The sequence below is a fragment of the Papio anubis genome, chromosome 9 (genome assembly GCF_008728515.1).
Source record: "Papio anubis isolate 15944 chromosome 9, Panubis1.0, whole genome shotgun sequence".
Classification (NCBI taxonomy): Eukaryota; Metazoa; Chordata; class Mammalia; order Primates; family Cercopithecidae; genus Papio; species Papio anubis.
The window spans coordinates 25754415-25779949 of NC_044984.1; the positions used below are offsets into that span (position 1 = coordinate 25754415).

The window sequence follows — 25535 nt, forward strand, 5'->3', positions numbered from 1 at the left end:
TTGTTGCAGGGGTGGGTTCCTGATAAAAGAATGGAGTTTGGCCCAATTTCCTCTCTCTGTCTCTCATGCTCACCCGCCCAACTGCCATGTAATGACACAGCACAAGGGCCTTCACCAGGAGTGGCCCCTTGATCTTGGACTTCCCAGCTTCTAGAACTTTGAGCTAAATAAATTTATTTCCTTTATAATTTACTCAGTCTGTGATATTGTTACAGCAGCAGAAAATGGAATAAAACCATGAGTGATAAGTATTTTATAATTTACATTTTGTCCACTTCTCTTGATTAGTTAAATCCTCAATATGAACCATCTCTGGAGGGTGAAGTGGGTGTCCAAAGAACATCTAGTTAATCCTGCAGAATTGTTAGCTGGAGAGGCCAGGCATGGTGGTTCATGCCTGTAATCCCAGCACTTTGGGAGGCCAAGGCGGGCGGATCACGAGGTCAGGAGATCGAGACCATCCTGGCTAACATGGCGAAACCCGGTCCCTACTAAAAATACAGAAAATAAGCTAGGCATGGTGGTGGGCACCTCTAGTCTCAGTTACTCGGGAGGCTGAGGCAGGAGAATGGCATGAACCCAGGAGGCGGAGCTTGCAGTGAGCTGAGATTGCGCTACTGCACTCCAGCCTGGGCGACAAAGCAAGACTCCATCTCAAAATAATAATAATAATAATAATAATTGTTAGCTGGAGAGCCTATCAATAAACAACATGGAGTAATATAGAAAGCTACTGGCACAGTTCGAAATTCAGTCATAGAAATAGTCTCCCAGTCGGTAGAGCAAAGTAACAGGAGTTAATAAATAGTATATACAAATGGAGGCTGAAAAGTAGATATGACTGTCAACCAGTAGCATGGCCTTAGACCATGAAAAAGGAAGGAACATAAACTCAGAGTAAAACAAGATCCCAGTCTTTGAAGATGGGTTGTGAAGGAAAGAACTCTGGATCAAGAAATAAACCAGGGACCCCAAATGAAAGAAATGGACAGCACAAGATGAAAACTGTATAACAAGAATAAGATATAAAAGATCAGAGCAAGATGGCTGAATAGGAACAGCTCCGGTCGGCAGCTTCCAGTGAGACCAACGCAGAAGGCGGGTGATTTCTGCATTTCCAGCTGAGGTACCTGGTTCATCTCATTGGGACTGGTTAGACAGTGGGTACAGCCCATGGAAGGCGAGCAGAAGCAGGTTGGGACACTGCCTCACCTGGGAAGTGCCAGGGGTCGAGGAACTCCCTCCCTTAGCCAAGGGAAGCTGTGAGGGACCCTGCCATGAGGACAGTGCTATCTGGCCCAGATTATATGTTTTTCCCATGGTCTTCACAGTCCACAGACCAGGAGATTCCCTCAGATGCCTACGCCACCAGGGCCCTGGGTTTCAAGCACAAAACTGGGCAGCTGTTTGGGCAGACCCTGAGCTAGTTACAGGAGGTTATTTTCATACCCCAGTGGCACCTGGAATGCCAGCAAAACAGAACCATTCACTTCCCTGGAAAAGGGGCTAAAGCCAGGGAGCCAAGTGGTTTAGCTCAGCGAATCCTGTCCCCACGGAGCGCAGCAAGCTAAGATCCACTGGTTTGAAATTCTCGCTGCCAATACAGCAGTCTGAAGTCGACCTGGGATGCTGAAGCTAGGTGCGGGGAGGGGCGTCTGTCATTCCTGAGGCTTGACTAGGCGGTTTTCCCCTCACAGTATAAACAAAGCTGCCTGAAGTTCGAACTGGGCAGAGTCTACCACAGCTCCGCAAAGCCACTGTAGCCAGACTGCTTCTCTAGATTCCTCCTCTCTGGGCAGGACATCTCTGAAAGAAAGGCAGCAGCCCCATTCAGGGGCTTATAGATAAGACTTCCATCTCCCTGGGACAGAGCACCTGGGAGAAGGGGCAGCTGTGGGCACAGCTTCAGCAGACTTAAAGGTTCCTGCTTGCCGGCCCTGAAGAGAGCAGAGGTTCTCCCAGCACAGTGCTCGCACTCTGCTAAGGGACAGACTGCCTCCTCAAGCTGGTCCCTGACACCTATGACTCCTCACCAGGAGACATCTCCTAGCAGGGGTCAACAGACACCTCATACAGGAGAGCTCCAACTGGTATGTGGTGGGTGGCCCTCTGGGACAAAGCTTCTAGAGGCAGGAGCAGGCAGCAATCTTTGCTGTTCTGCAGCCTGCATTGGTGATACCCAGGCAAACAGGGTCTGGAGTGAACCCCCAGCAAACTCCAGCAGACCTGCAGCAGAGAGGCCTATTAGAAGGAAAACAAACAAACAGAAAGCAATAGCATCAACATCAACAAAAAGGATGACTACCCAAAAACTCCACCCAAAGGTTACCAACAGCAAAGACCAAAGGTAGATAAATCCACGAAGATAAGGAAAAATCAGCACAAAAAGGATGAAAATTCCAAAAACCAGAATGCCTCTTCTCCTCCAAAGGATCACAACTCCTCGCCAGCAAGGACACAAAACTGGATGGAGAATGAGTTTGATGAACTGACAGAAGTAGGCTTCAGAAGGTGGGTAATAACAAACTCCTCCAAGCTAAAGGAGCATTTCTAACCTAATGCAAGAAAGCTAAGAACCCTGATAAAAGGTTAGAGGAACTGCCAACTAGAATAACCAGTTTAGAGAAGAACATAAATCACCTGATGGAGCTGAAAAATACAGCACGAGAATTTTGTGAAGTATACACAAGTATCAATAGCTGAATCGATCAAGCAGAAGAAAGGATATCAGAGACTGAAGATCAACTTAATGAAATAAAGTATGAAGACAAGATGAGAGAAAAAAGAATGAAAAGGAACAATCAAACCCTCCAAGAAATATGAAACTATGTGAAAAGACCAAACCTCTGTTTGATTGGTGTACCTGAAAGTGATAGGGAGAATGGAACCAAGTTGGAAAACACATTTCAGGATATTATTCCAGAGAACTTCCCCAACCTAGCAAGACAGGCCAACATTCAAATTCAGGAAACACAAAGAACATCACAAAGATACCCATTGAGAAGAACAACCCCAAGACACATAATCATCAGATTCACCAAGGTTGAAATGAAGGAAAAAATGTTAAGGGCAGCCAGAGAGAAAGGTCGGGTTACCCACAAAAGGAAGCACATCACACTAACAGTGGATCTCTCCACAGAAACCCTACAAGCCAGAAGAGAGTGGGGGCCAATATTCAACATTCTTAAAGAAAAGAATTTTCAAACCAGAATTTCATATCCAGCCAAACTGAGCTTCCTAAGTGAAGAAGAAATAAAACCCTTTACAGACAAGCAAAAGCTGAGGGATTCTGTCACCACCAGTGGGCCTGCCTTACAAGACATCCTGAAAGAAGCACTAAATATGGAAAGGAAAAAACTGGTACCAGCCACTGTAAAAACAAATCAAATTGTAAAGACCATCAACACTATGAAGAAACTGCATCAACTAATGGGCAAAATAACCAGCTAGCATCATGATGGAAGGATCAGATTCACACATAACAATATTAACCTTGAAAGTAAACGGGCTAAATGCCCCAATTAAAAGACACAGACTGGCAAATTGGATAAAGAGTCAGGACCCTTCAGTGTGCTGTATTCAGGAGACCCATCTCACATGCAAAGACACACATAGGCTCAAAATAAAGGGAAGGAGGAAGATTTACCAAGCAAATGGAAAGCAAAAAAGAGCAGGGGTTGCAATCCTAGTCCCTGATAAAATAGACTTTAAACCAACAAAGATCAAAAAAGAAAAAGGACACTACATAATGGTGGTAAAGGGATCAATGCAACAAGAAGAGCTAACTATCCTAAATATATATGCATCTAATACAGGAGTACTCAGATTTATAAAGCAAGTTCTCAGACACCCACGAAGATACTTAAGACTCCCACACAATAATAGTGGGAGACTTTAACACCCCACTGTCAACATTAGACAGATCAACAAGACAGAAAATTAACAAGGATATTCAGGACTTGAACTCAGCTCTGGACCAACTGGACCTAACAGACATCCACAAGACTCTCCACCTCAAATCAACAGAATATACATTATTCTCAGCACCATATCACACTTATTCTAAAACTGACCACATAATTGGCAGTAAAACACTCCTCAGCAAATGCAAAAGAATGGAAATCATAACAAACAGTCTCTCAGACCACAGTGCAATCAAATTGGAACTCAGGATTAAGAAAGTCACTCAAAACCGCACAGCTACACGGAAACTGAACAACTTGCTCCTGAATGACTACTGGGTACATAACAAAATTAAGGCAGAAATAAATAAGTTCTTTGAAACCAATGAGAACGAAGACAGAATGTACCAGAATCTCTGGGACATTCTGCTAAAGCAGTGTTTGGAAGAAAATTTAAAGGACTAAATGCCCACAAGAAAAAGCGGGAAAGATCTAGAATCGAAACCCTAACATCACAATTAAAAGAACTACAGAAGCAAAAACAAATTCAAAAACTAGCAGAAGATAAGAAATAACTATGATCAGAGCAGAACTGAAGGAGACAGAGACATGAAAAACTCTTCAAAAAATGAATGAATCCAGGAGGTGGTTTTTTGAAAAGATCAACAAAATTGATAGACCACTAGCCAGACTAATAAAGAAGGAAAGAGAGAAGAATCCAATAGACACAATAAAAAATGATAAAAGGGAACCACTGATCCCACAGAAATACAAACTACCATCAGAGAATACTATAACACCTCTATCCAAATAAACTAGAAAATCTAGAAAAAATGGAAAAATTCCTAAACACATACACCCTCCCAAGACTAAACCAGGAAGAAGTTGAATCCCTGAAATAGTCCAATAAGCTCTGAAATTAAGGCAGTAATTAATAGCCTACCAAGCAAAAAAAGCCCAGGACCAGATGGATTCACAGCTGAATCCTACTATAGAGAGGAGCTGGTAACATTCCTTCTGAAACTATTCCAAACAACAGAAAAAGAGGGACTCCTCCCTAACTCACTTTATGAAGCCAGCATCATCCTGATACTGAAACCTGGCAGAGACACAACAAAAAAAGAAAATTTCAGGCCAATATCCCTGCTGAACATCGATGTGCAAATCCTCAATACAACACTGGCAAACCGAATCCAGCAGCATATTAAAAAGCTTATTCACCACAATCAAGTTGACTTCATCCCTGGGATGCAAGGCTGGTTCAACATATGCATATCAATAAATGTAATCCATCACATAAACAGAACTAATGACAAAAACCATGATTATTTCAATAGATGCAGAAAAGGCCTTTGTTAAATTCAACACCCCTTCATGCTAAAAACTCTCAATAAAGTAGGTATTGATGGAATCTATCTGAAAATTAATAGGAGCTATTTATGACAAACCCACAGTCCATGTTATACTGAATGGGCAAAAGCTGGAAGCATTCCCTTTGAAATCCGGTACAAGACAAGGATGCCCTCTCTCACCACTCCTATTCAACACAGTATTAGAAGTTCCGGCCAGGGCAATCGGGCAAGAGAAAGAAATAAAGTGTATTCAAATAGGAAGAGAGAAAGTCAAATTACCTCTGCAAATTACATGATTGTATATTTAAAAAACCCCATCGTCTCAGCCCAAAAACTCCTTAAGCTGATAGGCAACTTCAGCAAAGTCTCAGGATACAAAATAAATGTGCGAAAACCACAAACATTCCTAAACACCAATAACAGACAAACAGAAAGCCAAAGCATGAGCAAACTCCCATTCACAATTGCTACAAAGCAAATAAATTACCTAGGAATACAACTTACAAGGATATGAAGGACCTCTTCAAGAAGAACTACAAACTACTGCTCAAGGAAATAAGAGAGGACACAAATAAATGGAAAAACATTTCATGCTCATGGATAGGAAGAATCAATATTGTGAAAATGGCCACACCTCCTAAAGTAATTTATTGATTCAATGCTATTCCCATCAAGCTACTATTGATTTTCTTCACAGAATTAGAAAAAAACTACTTTAAATTTCATATGGAACCAAAAAAGAGGCTGTATAGCCAAGACAATCCTAAGTAAAAAGAACAAAGCTGGAGGCGTCACGCTACCTGACTTCAGACTATATTACAAGGCTACAGTAACCAAAACAGCATGGTACTGGTACCAAAACAGATATACAGACCAACAGAACAGAACAGAGGACTCAGAAATAACACCACACATCTACAACCATCTGATCTTTGACACACCTGACACAAACAAACAATGGGGAAAGGATTCTCTATTTAATAAATGGTGCTAGGAAAACTGGCAAGCCATATGCAGAAAACTGAAACTAGACCCCTTCCTTATACCTTATACAAAAATTAACTCAAGATGGATTAAAGATTTAAACGTAAGAAGAAAAACCATAAAAACCCTAGAGGAAAACCAAGGCAATACTATTTAGGACATAGGCATGGGCAAGGACTTCATGACTAAAACAACAAAAGCAATGGCAACAAAAGCCAAAACTGACAAATGGGATCTAATTAAAGAGCTTCTGCACAGCAAAAGAAACTACATCAGAGTGAACAGGCAACCTACAGAATGGGAGAAAGTTTTTGCAATCTATCCATTGAACAAAGGGCTAATATACAGAATCTACAAGGAACTTAAAACAAATTTACAAGAAAAAAAAAAAAACCCCATCAAAAAGTGGGCGAAGAGTATGAATAGACACTTCACAAAAGAAGACATTTATGTGGCCAACAAACATATGAAAAAAAGCTCATGATCACTGGTCATTAGAGAAATGCAAATCAAAACCACAATGAGATACCATCTCACACCAGCTAGAATGTCGATCATTGAAAGTCAGGAAATAACAGATGCTAGAGAGGATGTAGAGAAATAGGAACACTTTTACACTGTTGGTGGGAGTGTAAATTAATTCAACCATTGTGGAAGACAGTGTGGTAATTCCTCAAGGATCTAGAACCAGAAATACCATTTGACTCAGCAATCCCATTACTGGGTATACACCCAAAGGATTAAAAATCATTCTACTATAAAGACACATGCACACATATGTTTATCGCAGCACTATTCACTATAGTAAAGACTTGGAACCAACCCAAATGCCCATCAATGTTAGACTGGATAAAGAAAACGTGGCACATATACACTATGGAATACTATGCAGCCAGAAAAAAGGATGAGTTCATGTCCTTTGCAGGGACATGGATGAAGCTGGAAACCATCCATGGTTTCCAGGAACAGAAAATCAAATACTGCATGTTCTCACTCATAAGTAGGAGCTGAACAATGAGAACATATGGGCACAGGGAGGGGAACATCACACACCGGGACCTATTGGCGGGGTGGGGGACAAGGGGAGGCATAAGATAAGGAGAAATACCTAATACAGATGACAAGTTGATGGGTGCAGCAAACCACCATGGCACACGTATACCTATGTAACAAACCTGCACGTTCTGGACATGTATCCCAGAACTTAAAGTAAAATAAATAAATAAATAAGTAAATAAATAAATAAATAAAAGGTCAGAGCCCATTCAAATGTAAATATGATCTATTAATTAGCTATTGAGATACAGTTCCTTAAACCCCACAAGTCTAAGATGCTAATTAGGCCTGGCCCTGCCTGTGTATGGTTTGTGTCAATGTATATCTAAACACAGTGGAATTGAGTAAAAGTAGCTCTATCTTAGGGAAGAGGGCTGAGAATGAGACAGGAGTTGATAAAGGAGAGTAATGTCAATTTCATCAGGCTGACCTGGAAGGCTGCTGAACCCCTGTGTAAAGACCAGTTGTTTTTTTTCAGTAGAAAATACTGAGTCTGTATAAAGAGCTTCCTTTCTCTAATAAACACTCAAGGAAAAAAATGGCAAACTTACAATTAGCATTTAACATTGAAATAACCTACCTCTTGTAACACGTTATAAACCTCTAGATGAAGCAGCACAGGAAAAAGGCCCAAGAAACATATAACATATAACCATGACACTTCTGAGAAATGAGACTAAGATTCATCCAGAGATAAAAACAACCTAGTAACTTTCCTTGCTTCTAAATCTGTGAAGTGATTTCCTTTATGCTTCTCTTTCAGTAAGAAAAGCAAATGGATGGAAAATATTTAGCAGAAAAACGTAAAGAGTAAAACTACCCAATACTAGTATATATAAAATTACACAACCTACCTGAAAACTCTACTTTTAAATGGATTAAGAACACATATGCAAAATAACTTAAAACAAAATAAAAACAATGTTCTTTTTTAGAAAAGCACAATATACGATGCAGCTTAATAGGAAAGATTTTATATTAAGTATTGCAAATCTTAAACTCTCATCAAATTTTTAAAAATTCCTACAGGTTGTTTTTAGTCATTAAGTGACTAACGTTTTTTCTAAAGGAATTCTCAAATGTTTTGCATTTCAAATATTTTAATAGTTTTATTTGGCAAAGAGAAGCCTAAGAATTTTTTTAAAAACATTTCCAGAGAGAACACTTTATACCATAAAATAAACTTGTATAATTTGGGAGGGCAAATCATCTCAAATGTATATTTTTGAATTATGTGCCAATTTTATAATTAGTACAAAAACGATAGTTGAAATATTTTAAAAATGTAAAAACCAGTCCAGGCAACATAACTATACAATCTTGCTGTAAAAGTACTTATATCGAATTCCACCCAAAATATTTTTGCAATATACTAAATTTAGTTCTTCAAGTCACTCTTCACTGCCGGCTGGCTTTTCCATTTTCTGTTGTCTCCATCCTGAAAATAGGAGGAAAAAATGAGTTGATAAAATAAATATTCATTAACATTTTTGTCTCCTTATCTACCTTTCACATGAAACTTAAAATAATACATTCACAGAACAGAACATCAGCATTTTAGGAAAAGACTAACGATAGGGTTCCTCTAGCTAAGCCAACTTCATTTTACAGTGAAAATTGAGGCCCTGAGAGACCAAGTGACTTTCCCAAGGTCACATGTCAAAGGCTACTGTTTTTTGTTTGTTTGTTTGACTATACCACACTCTCCCTTTCCAAGCAAAACTAAGGAAAAAATCTCTACGATTTAGTCAGAAATTTACTTCCTTTTGCACTAAATAAATGTATTTCTACCAACAAATTTTTAAGAGGATTTCTTCTGAAAAAAAAAAATCAAAATAATCAGATCTGAGATTTATTTTATTATAATCAATATTCTTAATATTGTATTCCTTAATAGGAAAACATTTCCCTCTGTTATTATACAGAGATTGGTATTATATCCTAAGTGGTATGATTTTTCCCTCTATAATGTTTACTAAGCATTGAAAAGAAATGCTCTAAGGAGTAAATACTTTCAGGGTTACAATCAATATAATTGAGCCTTTTACAAGCAAAAATCAAAGAGGTTAATTTTTTCTCCTTATGGGGAACATGTATTAGTTCATAATATTAGTAATAAAAAATTGCTGATTATTACAAATAAGCAATGTTTGTTAAGGTACTGTACAGGCAATTGACAAAACCAATTTTGACAATAAATAACACAAACCCATTTTCCTCTTTAAGATGTTGATACAGTTCAGCTCTGTTATTAACAGAGTTCAAACGTCCAGCAAATTCCTGATGTTTTCTGGAATTGGCAGTATTGATTCTATTACTCCACAAGGATAATAAGGACACTGGCCCTGGTGTTATATTTAAAAGGAGAGAGAGAAAAAAAAGAATAATTTATTACTTCCGAGTTTACAAATTTACACTTACCTTTAATTCTGTTGTTCATTTGACACAATTAAGGTAGTTAATTCTGTAGTTCATTTTACACAATTAAGGCAATCATTTTCCTCTTATTCTGAAATTAATGTGTTTCGGGTTCCCCAAGAGCAACCACTAGTTCAGTGATTGATGGAAGGACTCAAATGACTACATGTAAAGTTATACTCCTGGTTAAGAATGATTACAGCAATACAGTAAGGAGACACAGCCAGGTCGGTAAGCAGAAGAATCACATGAGGTGGAGACTGGCAGAATCCATTTGCAGGCTTCCCATGCTCTCTCTCTCCAATGAGTTTCATGAAGAGTGCATACTACCGCCATAGGCAAACATGCAGCCACACGTGCGCAATATTTCTGCCAGGAAAGTCTGTTTGAGTAGAGTCCAGGGTTTTTACTGGGGGCTGATCAGGTGGGTATTCTCTGCCTAACCACAACGACCAAAGTTCCAGACTTTCAGAAGGGAAACAGGTGTTCAGTTCATTATCTAGGCAACATCTCAAAAGCCAAGTTCCCAGATGTCAGCCAAGAGCCAAACCTGCAAACAGGCTTTTCTAATTATAATAGTCTCAGGCCTGCTATGTTAACTATTTGCTGCACAATATGATAAGGCAAAAGAATTACAAGAGCCAAAACAATTTCAAAAAAGAAGAAAAAAGAAGATTCTTACTTTCTCATTACAAGACTTAATTTGAAGTGACTGTGACAGTACTGGATTGGTGAAAGGATGGCCACATAAACCAATAGAATATAAAGGAGAATCCAGAAGCAGACTCCCATATACATAGTCAACAAACTTCTGATAAATGTACAATACTTCAATGAAGAAAGGATAATCTTTTCAATAAATGCTGGTGGAACATTAGGACATTGTATGCAAAAGGATTAATATTGACCCATACTTTGTACCTTATAGAAAATAACTCAAAAATTGATCATGGCCTAAATGTAAACCTAAAATTACAGAACTCCCATAAGAAAATCAGCATTTGTGACCTTGGGTTAGATTTCTAACATGTAACACCTAAAGCATAATCATAAAAGCAAAATTTTCGACTTCATATATTTGACAGGATATATTTGACTTCATCAAAATACAAAGCTTCTGTTGTGCAAAAGTCATTGTTTAAGAGAAGAACAAGTCACAGACTGGGTGAAAATACTTGCAAATCACATATCCAACACAGAACTTGTATCCAGATAAATAAATCGACTAATAAGAAAACAAACAACCCAATTTAAAAATGTACAAAATATTTTAATGGACCTTTCACCCAAGAAGACAAACAGATAAAAAATACGCAAAAGAAAAGAGTTTTACCATCATTAATCATGAGAGAAACGTAAATTAAAACACCAATGAAATACCACTACATACCTTATAGGATGAAAAACAAAAACAAAACAAAAACAGTAACCCTGACAACAGTAAGTGGACAAGGATGCAGAACACCCAGAACTCTCATACACTGGTGGTGGGAATGCAAAATGGTGCCACCACTTTGGAAAAATAAGTTGGCAGTTTCTTATAAAATTAGTCATTATAATACTATGTGAAAAAAGCCAATCTCAAAGGGTGGCATGACATTTTCTTTCATTTATAAGACATTCTGAAAACTTACAGGGAGCACGATTATAGGAAGAGAAAACATATCAGTAGTTACCAGGGATTCGGGAGAAGGAGAGTGAAGGATGACTACAGAGGGTCAATACAAGGAAATCTTTTCAGGTGACAGACTGTTGTGTACTCTGATTGTGATGGTGGTATGCATTGTCTAAACTCATAGAACTGTACATCAAAAAGAGCTAATATTGTCATATATATTTAAAAATTCTTATTTTTCTTATTATAAAACTAATACGTGTTCATGAGAACAAATTTAGAAAACAATAAATCACATAAAGAAGGAAATAAAATCATCCTATTGCCACTGCTCTAACAACTAAAAATTTTACTCTTTTTTCCAGTGCAAGTCTATATCAACACATTTTTTGTTTTGTTTTGTTACTGCATCTTACAAAGACAGCTGAATAGACGTTTGCCAAATCTAGATGGCACATTTGGAATAGCCCAACCTTAAGTGCAATGTATACAGCAGGCACAAAATTCACTTTGGGGAGGCCTGGGAAGTCATCTTCCAAAGCAGATAAAACTGAGGTATAACAAAAGGCCCAGATAAGTTGCTGATCAGAAGAGATATGCAATTTAGGTTATAAAATAGAATGAAAGAAAAAACAAACACTTTTCAAATATCAGGCTCAAACAGAAAGTTACAAGGAAAGACAGTAATGTGCAATCAAGTTGCTTCTCATATGAGCTATTCCATATATTTCTATGGTGAAAAGCATCAGGGATCCATTTAATTTAATGGTAGCTGATATTTCATCTAAGTGACAAGCTAGTACATATGTGTATGAAAACTTAAAATTGAGATCACAGTACATATGTTTATGTAATCCGCTTTAAAAAACCTTACTCATTTACATATTCATTCAATAATTATTCTTGGGCTATATAAATACCACCCTGTGGGGGCTGGGCGTGGTAATTCATACCTGTAATCCCAGCACTTTGGGTGGCTGAGGCAGGCGAATCACCTGGGGTCAGGAGTTCGAGACCAACCTGGCCAGCATGGTGAAACCCTGTCTCTACTGAAAATATAAAAATCAGCCGGGCATGGTGGCAGGCACCTGTAATCCCAGCTACTAGGGAGGCTGAGGCAGGAGAATCACTTGAACCCAGGAGGCAGAGGCTGCAGTGGGCTGAGACAGTGCCATTGCACTCCACCCTGGGCAACAAGAGTGGACTCCGTCTCAATAAATAAATAAATACATACATACCACCCTATGGACACACCATTATTCAGTCATTTTCTTACTAATGTGGCTTTTAGTTGCTTGCAATTTTTGCCAGTATAAATACTCTTTTTTTTGAGACTGAGTCTTACTCTGTCGCCCAGGCTGGAGTACAGTGGCAAGAATCTTGGCTCACTGCAATCTCCGCTTCAGTAATACTCCTTGAGAGTTCTATTTGCCAAGCAATGCTGAAACACTGTTTAGAGTATACCTAAATTTCCCATCCTAATGAACAGTGGTGTATTTTTTCATATGAGAAACAATTTATCAAAAAACATCTATTTAAATCCTATTATTTTCTGGGCCCTCTAGCAAATGCCTGAAAGGCAAATATAATAAGATCACCTTAAGGGTGATCTCTGACTTCAAAGAAACTAGTGAACTGAAGAATATAATATGTATCACTATATATATACACTATAACAAGCATATCAAAAGCAAACAAGCCTGCCTTCTCCCTAGGATGAGCTGCCAATATTCACAAGCTGGTTCTACTGCCTTAGGAGAGGCACAGTGGCAGGACATCAGGTAGTCTAATGATGGCATACCATTACACATGTATCCTAAAAAGACTAAATCTAGTTTGCCTTCAAGATAACTAAGGCCTAGAAGGATTTCAGGAGCTGCCAATCCCGAATCATATCCTTGGTGCCTAGAATTCCTTCAAGAGGAAACTAAACTTTTAACCTAGAAGAGATTAAGAGGCTTTACAGTGAAAATATTGTTTATAATTATAACTACACTGAAACTCAAACACATTTTAATATAGCATTAAATGAGTTATAATACATTATTTCTAGGTTTAGTAAGAGTTTAGGGTAAAAGAGTTTGTATTCAATATCCCAGCTCTTACTATAGTATCAGGAACATAAACAGATTCAAATTTACATATTTAAAATTTCTTAAAACACAAACTTTATATGCTTATTTTCCAAAGGCTTCATTAATGAAAGTATGACACTACTTGTTTTTGTTTTTAACACTGACAAACATATTTACTGCCCACAGTCTCTAAGGCTGTGATATGGTTTGGCTGTGTGCCCACCCAAATTTCCATGCTGTTCTCGTGACAGTGAGTGAGTTCTCACTAGATCTGATGGTTTTATAAGGGGCTTCCTCTCCCTTTGCTCTGCCCTTCTCCTTGCTGCCGCCATGTGAAGAAGGACATGTTCGCTTCTCCTTCTGCCATGACTGTAAGTTTTCTGAGGCCTCCCAGCCATGCTGGAACTGTGAGTCAATTAAACCTCTTTCCTTTAAAAATTACCCAGTCTCCAGTATGTCTTTATTAGCAGCATGAGACTGGACTAATACAGGCTGTAAACAGAGAATCTCCTAAACAGCATCCACGAATACCTAAGAACTCTTCCTCACATAAACACAACAATATTAAATAACACTGTACAAAACAGAGCTTCATTGGAAAACTTTTTTTTTTTTTCCTGAGATAGAGTCTTGCTCTGTTGCCCAGGCTGAAGTGCAATGGTGCGATCTTGGTTCACTGCAACCTCTGCCTCCTAGATGCAAGTGATTCTCCTGCCTCAGCCTCCTGAGTAGCTGGGATTCCAGGTGTGTGCCATCACCCAGCTAATTTTGTATTTTTAGTAGAGGTGGGGTTTCACCATGCTGGCCAGGCTGGTCTAAACTCCTGACCTCAGGTGATCTGCCTGCCTCGGCCTCCCAAAGTGCTGGGATTACAGGGATGAGTCACCGCACCCAGCCCGGAAAACTTTTTATAAACCTAGTTACCACAGCTGTACCTTACCTTTCGATTTTTCCACTTGTGGAGTTTCATCCATTTCAACAAGGGGTTTTTTGTTTGGAGGTTCTGGGGAATCCGGCGAATCTTTTATAATCTCAGCTTCAGCCAAGTCTTCTTTTCCACGCTCTAAGATTCCTTTTAATCTTTTAGAGGGACAAATAATGAAATGTAAAGTTTAAATTTTTAGAAGTCTAAAAATGGTCTAATAATTAAACTACCTTTGCATATCAACCTTTATAGAAGATGGTTAATCTCATAAAATAAACCTAGGGACTAATCAAAAACTTCAATCTAAAACCAGTAACAGAAATTAATCAATTAAATACAAGTTTCCCTTTTCCTTCATAATAATAACATAACAATTCAGGAATTAGCTGTAAAATATAAAAAAAAGAATACTTAAATTAAAATCTAAAAGGTAGGAAATGATGTGATCTTGAGAAGAAACTGCACAATTTTGATTTTTAAAGATATGAACAAAATAATACCGAATTTCAAATTACAAATAAGTTTAATAAGTTTATCCCCATTTATTCTCTAGTCTATGTATTGTGCAGATGTATTTATGCTCTGCAAATCAGAAACTTAACCCTAAGCTTTTATAGAGTTTCATTAGAGAACAAAAACACTTGCAAAATACACAAGAGTGTACTTGAAGCTCAGTGGGATCTGAATGATAGTACTTTTTCCCTCTTACGGTGAGCCAGTTTTGTTTCAGAAGCTCAGTAGCCCTAAGGAAAACATGAGCTTCTAAAGTCAAAGAGAATAGAAGCATTCTATTATTAATGAATAAAATTATACGATTTCCAGAATTAGCTTCAAAGTATTCCTATGGGGTAGTGGTGAAGGTAGTGGATGAATATATATATGAAATGAGATCTGCCATGAATTGTTAATCATTGAAGGTAGATGATGAGTAACTATCTGTTCTATTGCTACATATGTTTGAAATTTTCCATCATAAAAAGATGTGTTTTTGGTCAGTCGCAGTGGCTCATGCCTGTAATCCCAAGCACTTGGGGAAGCCAAGGTGGGCAGATCTCCTAAGGTCAGGAGATCGAGACCAGCCTAGGCAACATGGTGAAACTCCATCTCTACCACAAATACAAAAAATTGGCTAGGCATGGTGGTGTATACCTATAATCCCAGCTACCTGAGAGGCTGAGGCATGAGAATCACTTGAACCCAGGAGGCAGAGGCTGCAGTGAGTCGAGATCATGCCACTGCATTCCAGCCGGGGTGATAGAGTGAGATTCTGTCTCAAAAAAATAAAAATTAATTAATTAAAAAAAAAGTTACCTGGTGTTGGTCTGATTTCTGGCAAGGGGACAGAAGATATAGCCAGCTGATATGCTATTTCTATTTATAAGCCTTTATTATTTTTATTTTTTTTCAGATTTAACTTTGACATCATCATATAAATCACAAACTAAAGGAAAAGAGTATACTATTAAGGAACATTTTCAGAATAGACTGTATGCTCTTCTGTGCTTCCAAGGCCATCCTATGCCTATTTTTAAAATAGCACCTTCCACACTTTGCTGCAATCACTATTTTTGTTTGTTTGTTTGTTTGTTTGTTTTGAGACAGAGTCTTACTCTACTGCCCAGGCTGGAGTGCAGCGGAGTGATCTCGGCTCACAGCAACCTCTGCCTCCCAGGTTCAAGCGATTCTCATGCCTCAGCCACCTGAGTAGCTGAGATTACAGGCATGTGCTCCCAAACCCAGCTAATTTTTGTATTTTTTTTAAGTAGAGACTGGATTTTGCCGTGTTGGCCAGGTTGGTCTCAAACTCTTGGCCTCAACTGATCCACCCGCCTCGGTCTCCCAAAGTCCTGGGATCACAGGTGTGAGCCACTGCGCCCAGCCTGCAATCACTAATTTAATTGTCTGTCTCTACCATCACACTGTATGTTCTTCAAGGGTAGGGATCTTGTGCCAAATGCCGGGCACATCCTAAGCATTCAATAAATATTTAGTGAACAGAGGAATAAAATTACATCTGTGAAGTTCACAACACATAAAGCACATACTGATACCAAACATCATGCATTATGATTTTCAGAAGTTAATTAGGAAAAACTAACACTAACTTTGCCCCAACAGTAAAAATTCACACTTTTTTACGTCTAAGAAAGATCCTTTAGATTTTAAGAATGATAAAATTACAGTAATGAAAATGAATAAACATGTATTAAATGAACTACTATTAAATCAGGTTAGAATGTATGAAAATGCTCTATGCAGAATGTGATATAACAAAAGGCACTGTGGTGCTATATCAGTGCCAAGAAGTCACCTCTCTGAGTCTTGCCAAGACTTTTCCTGTTCATAATCTTTCACTGCTTTCTCCGACTTGTCCTCTTTGTCTTCCCTCTTTCTTCCTCGTTTCTTTCGTTCTTCTTCTTCCGGGGGTTTGCTCCTGCATGCCATCAGACATTCCAAGACCCTCTGATGTTTCTCTGAGTTGTTGATATGGGCTCTGACAAGGGTTTCTAATTCATTCCACATGATACGGTATTGTTCATCTCTGCAGTAGAGATTTGGAAATACTCTTTAAATAATATTGAAGTGTCACTTTCTACTGGTAAAGTAAAAAGAAATAATGAAATGTGGACTTCCTTCCTTTTACTTGGTAGTTAATAGTGAAATCTAAGCTATAATATATCAATTTCTATGATTTTGTATTATTTCATCTCAAACATATATATATATACACACACACACACAAGTCCTCAAATAAAATTTACATATAGAGTAAGTTATATTGAGAAACAGTATGTATCAAGTAAATGTGATCTATAAAGAAAATAAGAAAAAAAATCTACCTTTTAGGGCCCTTTCCTCTTGTACCAACTGTGGAAATAGGTAGAGGATCATTTTTTCTTTCCATATCAACTAAGTTGTATATTGTTTTTTGACAGTTTAACACATCTTCTTCTGTCAGAGATTCTTTCACAATAACACTGGCTAATGGAACTACCTGTTAGATATTTTTTTAAAGAAAAAAGAAAATCTGTCTTGAAAAATAAATATCAAAACATCTAGGCAGAACTTGATTTTTGAAAGGATTTTAAAGACTATCATGGTGAAGGAATCCGTAATTATCACTTCAATTTTTAATTATTAATTCTTTAACTTTAGCAAGCTCATATATTTCACTCTTTGCTTAAGAAATGGTATAAATTACAAATTTTCTAATTTGTTTCTATAAAGAATATATAACTAATCTGTAAGAAAAGTTGAAGATACTTAACACTTACCGCTTGCATGTTAAAAATGGTGGTTTGTGAAATGATCATAGGCCAGTAACGGGTGTGTTTTTCTAACTGATCTTTTGCTCGTTCCAAAGGGACCTCAAGACTTCCATCGATTTTATATCTGGGGTCTAGAAAAGGAGTTAATCTGTTTTCCCTCATAAATTCACCAAAATCCTAATGATAACCAAATAAGATAAAATTAGAAACTATGTCTAATGTTTCAGTATGGATTACATGTACTAGTCTGTTTCCCTGATGTCTTCTGTCCTGTGATGTGCAACAAAACATTTTTTCTAACAGTATCCCTCAACTCCACTACTTTTTTATCCTTTCTGAACTTGAAACCTATCAGCCTTTATACGATGAAAATGAAGAGAGCCTCAAACATAAATGCATTCATGGTATGTTTTCCCCACCTTTTGTAAAAACCAAGAAACACTTTTTTCCCCCTTCTATAATTTAACTTTTCTATCACATATAGATAAAAGAGTCAGTTAATCATATTAGAAGACTCATTTGCTTATTTAAAACTACCTTGAGCCTGGGAACGGTGGCTCACACCTGTAATCCCAACACTTTGGGAGGCTGAGACAGGTGGATCACCTAAGGTCAGGAGTTTGAGACTAGCCTGGCCAACATGGTGAAACCCCGTCTTTACTAAAAATACAAAAATTAGCTGGGCGTGGTGGCAGGCACCTATAATCTTATCTACTCGGGAAGCTGAGGCAGCAGAATCACTTGAACCCAGGAGGCGGAGGTTGCAGTGAGCCAAGATTGCACCACTGCACTCTAACCTGGGCAACAAGAGCGAAACTCTGTCTCAAAACAAACAAACAAACAAACTACCTTGATATAACATAAACATGTTAACACGAGTTATCTGTGAATGATGAAATTATAGGTAATTTACAGGTGTGGGTGTTTTTTTAAGACATCTATATTCTCTAAATTTTCTACAATAAATATTGTTTAGGCTTCTCCTTATTTAAATATTATGTTTTTAAAAAAATCCTAATTAAAAAGTTACTTACAGTATATAATACTTTGTGGTTTACAAAGTATATTCATATACATATATCACACTTAGTTTTTACAACCACCTCAAGAAGTAAACAGCTATGAAATACCAAATAGGAAAGAGGAGGGAGAATAAAAAATCAAAATTAGAACAGAATTTCTACCAAAAAGGGACATATATTTCCTTTTATGTTCTTCCCAATAATACAAAAGTTTATGTTATTTCAAAGTAGCAGCAATCCAAATATTCCAGGTTTCTGTTTGCCATTTAAATTACTAGAAATTAAGTTTCACCTAAAATATTAGTTCAAATCAATTTATTATTTCCTACAATTCCAGCGTGTCATTGCAATTCAGATACATCTCACTATACACTGAATATAAAATAAGATTAAACAATGATAAATAGAACTTTTGAGCAAATATTGCAGGAAATTCACCTAATTAAAATAATCAACTTCTTCCAAATCTCTTTTTTTCCACAGATCTTAGCATTTAACGAGCACTTGATAACTACTTGCTGAATGATGACACATTCAAAACTTAAAATTTATAGATATTAGAGTCTTACTGTAATCCGGTAGTCTGTAACTCTTCCTCCACATCCTTCACTAATTGAAGGCGGATCTTCTAGAATGGATCGAGAACTGCTAAGGACGTGCAAAAAAATCTCTCCTCCGTGGCTACTAAGCATATGACTAATGACTTTAGAACCTGATTTTCGTGGTTGTTCCAGTAAAACAGAACGACCTGTCAAAAATAAGATTACACTATCAGTAATGAAACTCAAATGGGCTCTCATTTATTTCCTTGAGATTTACATCTAGATTTTTTTCATTTTATTTATTGATCCCCGTATTTTAACCTGCATTGCTAATTTAGTATATCTACTCTTCCATGCCTAAAAATCTGAATTCTAGCCTTAACTATATCTTAGTTACTCCAACGTTACATAGTTATACAGTTTCCCACAACAACTATAGTGGTCTCTGAAATAATACATTTGGCTATATGGTTCATCCAATTTACATGTACATATTGAATTTTTCTCCTGGACCTCAAGAAGAAAAGTGAGACAACTGCTCCATAATCCTCAGGTTATTAATGCTACAGAACATTTGGGGAGAAGGCACAGTCCCAGTTCACTTACATAACAGTTCCTCATCCACACTGTAATCATAACTACTTTCTATTCTACATGTCCAAATGTTAATCTGAATTTCACCTAGTCTGATAATCAAATTATGCTTAATTAACAATGACATAACCTTATGATAAAGACAGACTCTTTAGATCACTAGTTCCAAAACCTGAGATGATCATAAGAATTACCAGAGAAGCTTTTAATTTGGAATCCAATAATTCAGACTTGTAAAAAAAATTTCACACAATGAAACCACAGATTTAAGGTCATAGGTAAGAATCATATGGTATAATATTAAAAACATAATATTTATTTATGATAAAGGTATCATGTTCAAGTAAGTCCATCTTTGCTTTGATTTAAAATTCAATGGGCCAAGATAAACAGTCTACATTATTCCAGCTTCTATTTTATTTTTTTAATCTATTTTCTAATTATAGCTTCTAAAACAAATCAATTTAGACTCTAAAGGTCAAATTTTTAAAATAGAAATACTCACAATTTTATTAAGTAAGACTTGCTTAGATATAATAGCCTGAAAGCCAAACCTAAAGTCATCTTTTAAATGTTAGTAAAAGCTGTTAAAGGGTATTTCAAATTACATAAGTTAAAAACAGCTTTCACAAATAAATGGCAAAGCTATAGTGATGAAAATAGCTTTCCAGAGTTCATACTCTTAATAACTTCACTCAAATAATAATTTAATAATAATATAAATAATTCAAATAATATAAATAATTTCAGGCAAAACCATTAAATGATGAAAGTTACCATTTAGAAGAAAATTAGTAAGGCAGGAGGAAGGTCTACTATTTACGTCTACAGGTGAAATCCGATAAGCTCCAGTACAATAGTGTAATTCTGAAATAGAAGAAAACACTGATTTGAAAGAATATAAAGAAATATTCCCACAATTAAAAGAAAAAAAAAAAACTTGTTCACTGAGTTCATTCAGTCCTGAAACAATGAAAAACGAAAATGCAAAACAGAATCAATTAACTGACCCCCACATAATACCTGAAGAATCTTTCAATTTAGTCTTTTTCAGTTATTCTTAAATACCTACCAATGTTATTTGTCCTTGGTGTACACCACTTTAATGTTATCGTTTCTTTAAACGGGCCTTCTCGACTGCCACCACCTAGGTGTGAATCACCTTTAAAAATATGTCAGAGACATTACACATTGTATACATGTATCAAAACATCACACTGTATCCCATAAATATGTACAATTATGTGTTAATTTAAAAAATAATAAAAGCGGCTGTGCATGATGGCTCACGCCTGTAATCCCAGCACTTTGGGAGGCTGAGATGGGTGGATCACGAGGTCAGGAGTTCAAGACCAGCCTGGTCAAGATGATGAAACCCTGTCCCTACTAAAACTACAAAAATGTGCCAGGCGCGGCGACAGGTGCCTGTAATCCCAGCTATTCGGGAGGCTGAGGCAGAAGAATCACTTGAACCCAGGCAGCAGAGGTTGCAGTGGGCCGAGATCGCGACACAGCACTCCAGCCTGGGCAACAGAGTGAGACTCCGCCTCAAAAAAATAAAAAAAAAAATAGTAATAATAAAAGCAAAAGAATAGTAATAGAGCAAACTGAGTATGGAGTAACTGGAACTCTGTACTGTTTTCACAATTATTTTGTAAATCTGAAACTACTCTAAAATTAAAAGTTCATTTAAAAACAACAATGAAAAAAATGTCAGAGAAACACTAACATTATCAAGTAGATCACAAGCTTCAAATTGTTTACCAAGATTTCCAAATGAGTTTAAACTCTGTAAGAGAAAATATCTCTGAGACAACATCTTTTTATCAGGTCCCCTGGACAAATACCAACTAGAGTATAGATATTATCTATAATTAAAATAAATAGTAATTTTCCTCCACATTCGTTATTAAACCAATCATTTAGGTCACTGCACTGAAAGTCAATAGCGAAAATTTAAAAAATTTCAAGCATCTACAACTGCTTTTCCCTGCCCACACTATTAAATGATAAAATGACATGGTTAAGTACTCAGAAAAAAATTAAGGAATCTAAAATGCACACCTATACTGAATTCTAGTAAGTTTAGTTAGAAAAAACACAAACCAAGGGATCTGGAAAGTAAATACATAAGGAGATATTAATCTAATAATAATAAACAAATGTGCAACCATAAAGCTGACAAGGCTTTGAAGGAAATATATACAGTGCTATGAGTGCCTAAAGCGGGAGATTTGTCCTATTCCAAGACACCAGGGGAAGTTTCCTTGCGAAGTGAAGACTGGTCTGAGTTATAAGGGGATGAGTAGAAATTAACTAAAGAAACGGACCCGATGCAGTGCCTCACATCTAAAATCTCAGCACTTTATGAGTCCTAAGTGGGAGGATTGCTAGGGGGTCAGGAAACCAGCCTGGGCAACATAGTGAGACCCTGTCTCTATGGAAAAAATACAAAAATTAGCCAGGCTTTGTGGTTTGCACCTGCAGTCCCAGCTACTCTGGAGGCTGAGGTGGAAGGACTGCTGGTAGCCCAAGAGGTTGATGCTGCAGTAAGCTATGATCACACTACTGTACTCCAGTCTGAGCAACAAAGTGAGACTCCGTCTCAAAAAAAAAAAAAAAAAAAAAGAAATAGAGGAAAGACTACTCAGGCAAAAGAATAGTAGATACCAAGATACTGTGGCAGGAGGAAGCATGAAAAATATTAGATCTGTGTGGCTGAAACAGAGAAGATTAGTACGTTCTGAGATGAAAATAAAAAGGGGGAGGGGAGCAGACAATGAAGGGCCTTGTAAGACATTAAACAGCTCTGTCTTTTCCTAAGGGCAACAGAAAAGCATGGGCAGGGGGCAGGTCTAAGGTCATGAGAACATGGTCAGGATTAGCATTCTGAAAGTTACTGTAGCTAGAGGGTAAAGAGTAGATAGGGACAGGCCATTTAGGAGGCTACTGTGAGATAACAGGTAAGAAAATGAAAGGCTGGATTAGGGAAATGTTATTGGTAGCTGAGATGGAGATTTTGATGTACGTGAGAAATATTAGTAGATGAAATCAAGAAAATGTGATGATGGATTAGATGCCTCAGAAGTGATTCTGAGGTTTCCGCCTTATATAAATGAATAGACAACAGGGCCATTCACTGAAAAGGGAGACTAGTTCAGGTGGCAAAGCTCCTAAGTTGTTTTGGGCATGTTGAGATGTAGGTGCCTGAGAGACATCTAAGAGAGACAATTAGGCAGCAGAATATAAAGATCTGGAATTTAGGGGCCGTGTGCCGTGACTCACGCCTGTAATCCCAGCACTTTGGGAGGCCAAGCCAGGCGGATCACGAGGTCAGGAGATCGAGACCATCCTGGTTAACACAGTGAAAGCCTGTCTCTACTAAAAATACAAAATATTAGCCAGGCGTGGTGGAGGACGCCTGTAGTTCCAACTACTCGGGAGGCTGAGGTAGGAAAATGGCGTGAACCTGGGAGGCAGAGCTTGCAGTGAGCCAAGATCGTGCCACTGCACTCCGGCCTGGGAGACAGAGTGAGACTGTCTCAAAAAAAAAAAAAGCCGGGCGCGGTGGCTCACGCCTGTAATCCCAGCACTTTGGGAGGCCGAGGCGGGCGGATCACAAGGTCAGGAGATCGAGACCACGGTGAAACCCCATCTCTACTAAAAATACAAAAAATTAGCCAGGCGCGGTGGCGGGCGCCTGTAGTCCCAGCTACTCAGGAGGCTGAGGCGGGAGAATGGCGTGATCCCGGGAAGCGGAGCTTGTAGTGAGCCGAGATGGCGCCACTGCACTCCAGCCAGGAGGACAGAGCAAGACTCCGTCTCAAAAAAAAAAAAAAAAAAAAGATCTGGAACTTAGGGAAGGTATCTGGGCTAAAGTATAAGCCTACTCACCAAGACCCAGCTACACTGTTACCACCTCAGTAGAACTTGCCTAACTCTTACTGGCACCACAGGCAGCCTCCTGTGTGCTCCCACAGTGCTCTGTTCCTATTGTTAAAATAAATTTGACAGTGTCCACATGTAATGCATATAACTACAGGCCAAGTCAACAACTATTTCAAAGAACTATTTTGTGTTACAAAGGATATTTTTGACATTTTTATAAGTTTTTTTTTTTTTTTGGAGACAGAGTCTCGCTCTGTCGCCAGGCTGGAGTGCCTGGAGTGCAGTGGTGCAATCTCAGCTCACTGCAACCTCTGCCTCCCGGGTTCAAGCGATTCCCCTGCCTCAGCCTCCCGAGCTCCCGAGGAGCTGGGACTACAGGTGCGCGCCACCATGCTCAGCTACTTTTCTGTATTTTCTAGTAGAGACAGGGTTTCACCATGTTGACCAGGATGATCTCTTGACCTCGTGATCCTCCTGCCTCAGCCTCCCAAAGTGCTGGGATTACAGGTATGAGCCACCATGCCTGGTCCATTTTTGTAAGTTTTTAAAATAACATTTTAAAAATTGATATAACATCACAGGTTCATAGCAATTTCCATGTAATATATTTTCAAAAACAAGTTCTCTATATTCCTTTGTTAAATGTTTACATATCCCTGTATCATAATAGTTTCTTTCATGTTAGCAACTCATTAGGTTTATTCTAAGATTCCTCAGATATGTAACAAATGTCAGGACTGGCTCATGATTATGCCTCAGAAGATGCATACAACATAATCAAAGTCAACCGTTTCTCTGGCAGCATCAATTTACTAGAAAACATTCTAAAGAATTTAACGAAATGTCAAAGCTTAAAGGCTTTTAAAATGACCTTCGGAGTCTTACAATTTTCATTGTATTTTAGAATTGAATGGAATACTACAGCTCATCTAATCCAGCATCTTTAATTCATAAGCACGAAAACATACATCTAGAAACATATGGGACTTGCCAGTTGGTGGCAAAGCTTTAGCTAAAACTTATTTCCTAACTCCAGAGTCTTCTCCCCTAAACCAAGCCAATACAGTTGCAGAAATCAGTTTGGGAGATGAGATCTATGGACTGAAATAATTTTTAGAGGAAAAAAAACTAATTTAAATTTCCAAATTTAATTTCTAGGCCAAGTTAAAAGTCTATCACTCTTTCGAGTTTGCTCCTATTCTTTTCCCTTCCTCAAGGTTGTCTGCCTGCAAATGAAACTGTAATGAGTTTGAGAAAGCCATGGCTATCTTTCTCAGTATTTGTTGTATTAGCCCAGTCTTTTCTGAAGTAAATTCCACAGGACACTAGTTCCACGGCCATTAATAGGTGATACTGACAGATAAGTTTGCACAGGGATGAACTATAGTCAGTCTGGCTTGTACTGAAGAACTTCTCAAAGCTGTTACAGTAGTCCCCCAACTTTGCTGTGTCGCTTTCCATGGTTTCATTACCTGTGGTCAACTGCAGTCCCAAAATATACATGTATTTTTTGAGATGGAGTCTCATCCTGTTGCCTAGGCTGGGGTGCAGTGGCATGATCTCGGCTCACTGCAACCTCCACCTCCCAGGTTCAAGAGAATCTCCTGCCTCAGCCTCACAAGTAACTGGGACTACAGGTATGCGCCACCACACCCAGCTAATTTTTTAAGTTTTAGTAGACATGGGCCTTTGCCATGTTGGCCAAGCTGGTCTCGAACTCCTGACCTCAAGTGATCTGCCCACCTTGGCCTCCCAAAGTGGTAGGATTACAGGTGTGAGCCACCACGCCCAGCCTGCAGCCCAAAAATATTAAATACAAAAGTCCAGAAATAAACAATTCATAAGTTTTACACTGCATGCTATTCTGAGTAGCATGATGACGTCTCACACTGG

General features: G+C 38.0%; 1 protein-coding gene across 5 annotated transcripts in view; it reads right to left on the bottom strand.

Moving 5' to 3' along the window:
• Positions 1–8376: 8376 nt before the first annotated feature.
• Positions 8377–25535, bottom strand: part of INTS13 (integrator complex subunit 13) — a 34059-nt gene continuing 16900 nt past the window's right edge. For 3 of the 5 annotated variants that reach the window (XM_021922129.2, XM_021922126.2, XM_021922128.2), the window contains 9 exons: positions 20827–20916; positions 20532–20639; positions 19188–19366; positions 17603–17773; positions 17168–17322; positions 16639–16869; positions 14343–14482; positions 9504–9639; positions 8377–8732 (listed from right to left, as the gene is read on the bottom strand). In XM_021922129.2, coding sequence (XP_021777821.1) covers positions 8693–8732; positions 9504–9639; positions 14343–14482; positions 16639–16869; positions 17168–17322; positions 17603–17773; positions 19188–19366; positions 20532–20639; positions 20827–20916 — 1250 coding nt within the window. In that variant the 3' untranslated portion in view covers positions 8377–8692. The remainder of the gene's footprint in view (positions 8733–9503; positions 9640–14342; positions 14483–16638; positions 16870–17167; positions 17323–17602; positions 17774–19187; positions 19367–20531; positions 20640–20826; positions 20917–25535) is intronic. The other 2 variants (XM_021922127.2, XM_021922130.2) reach the window with 2 other exon arrangements.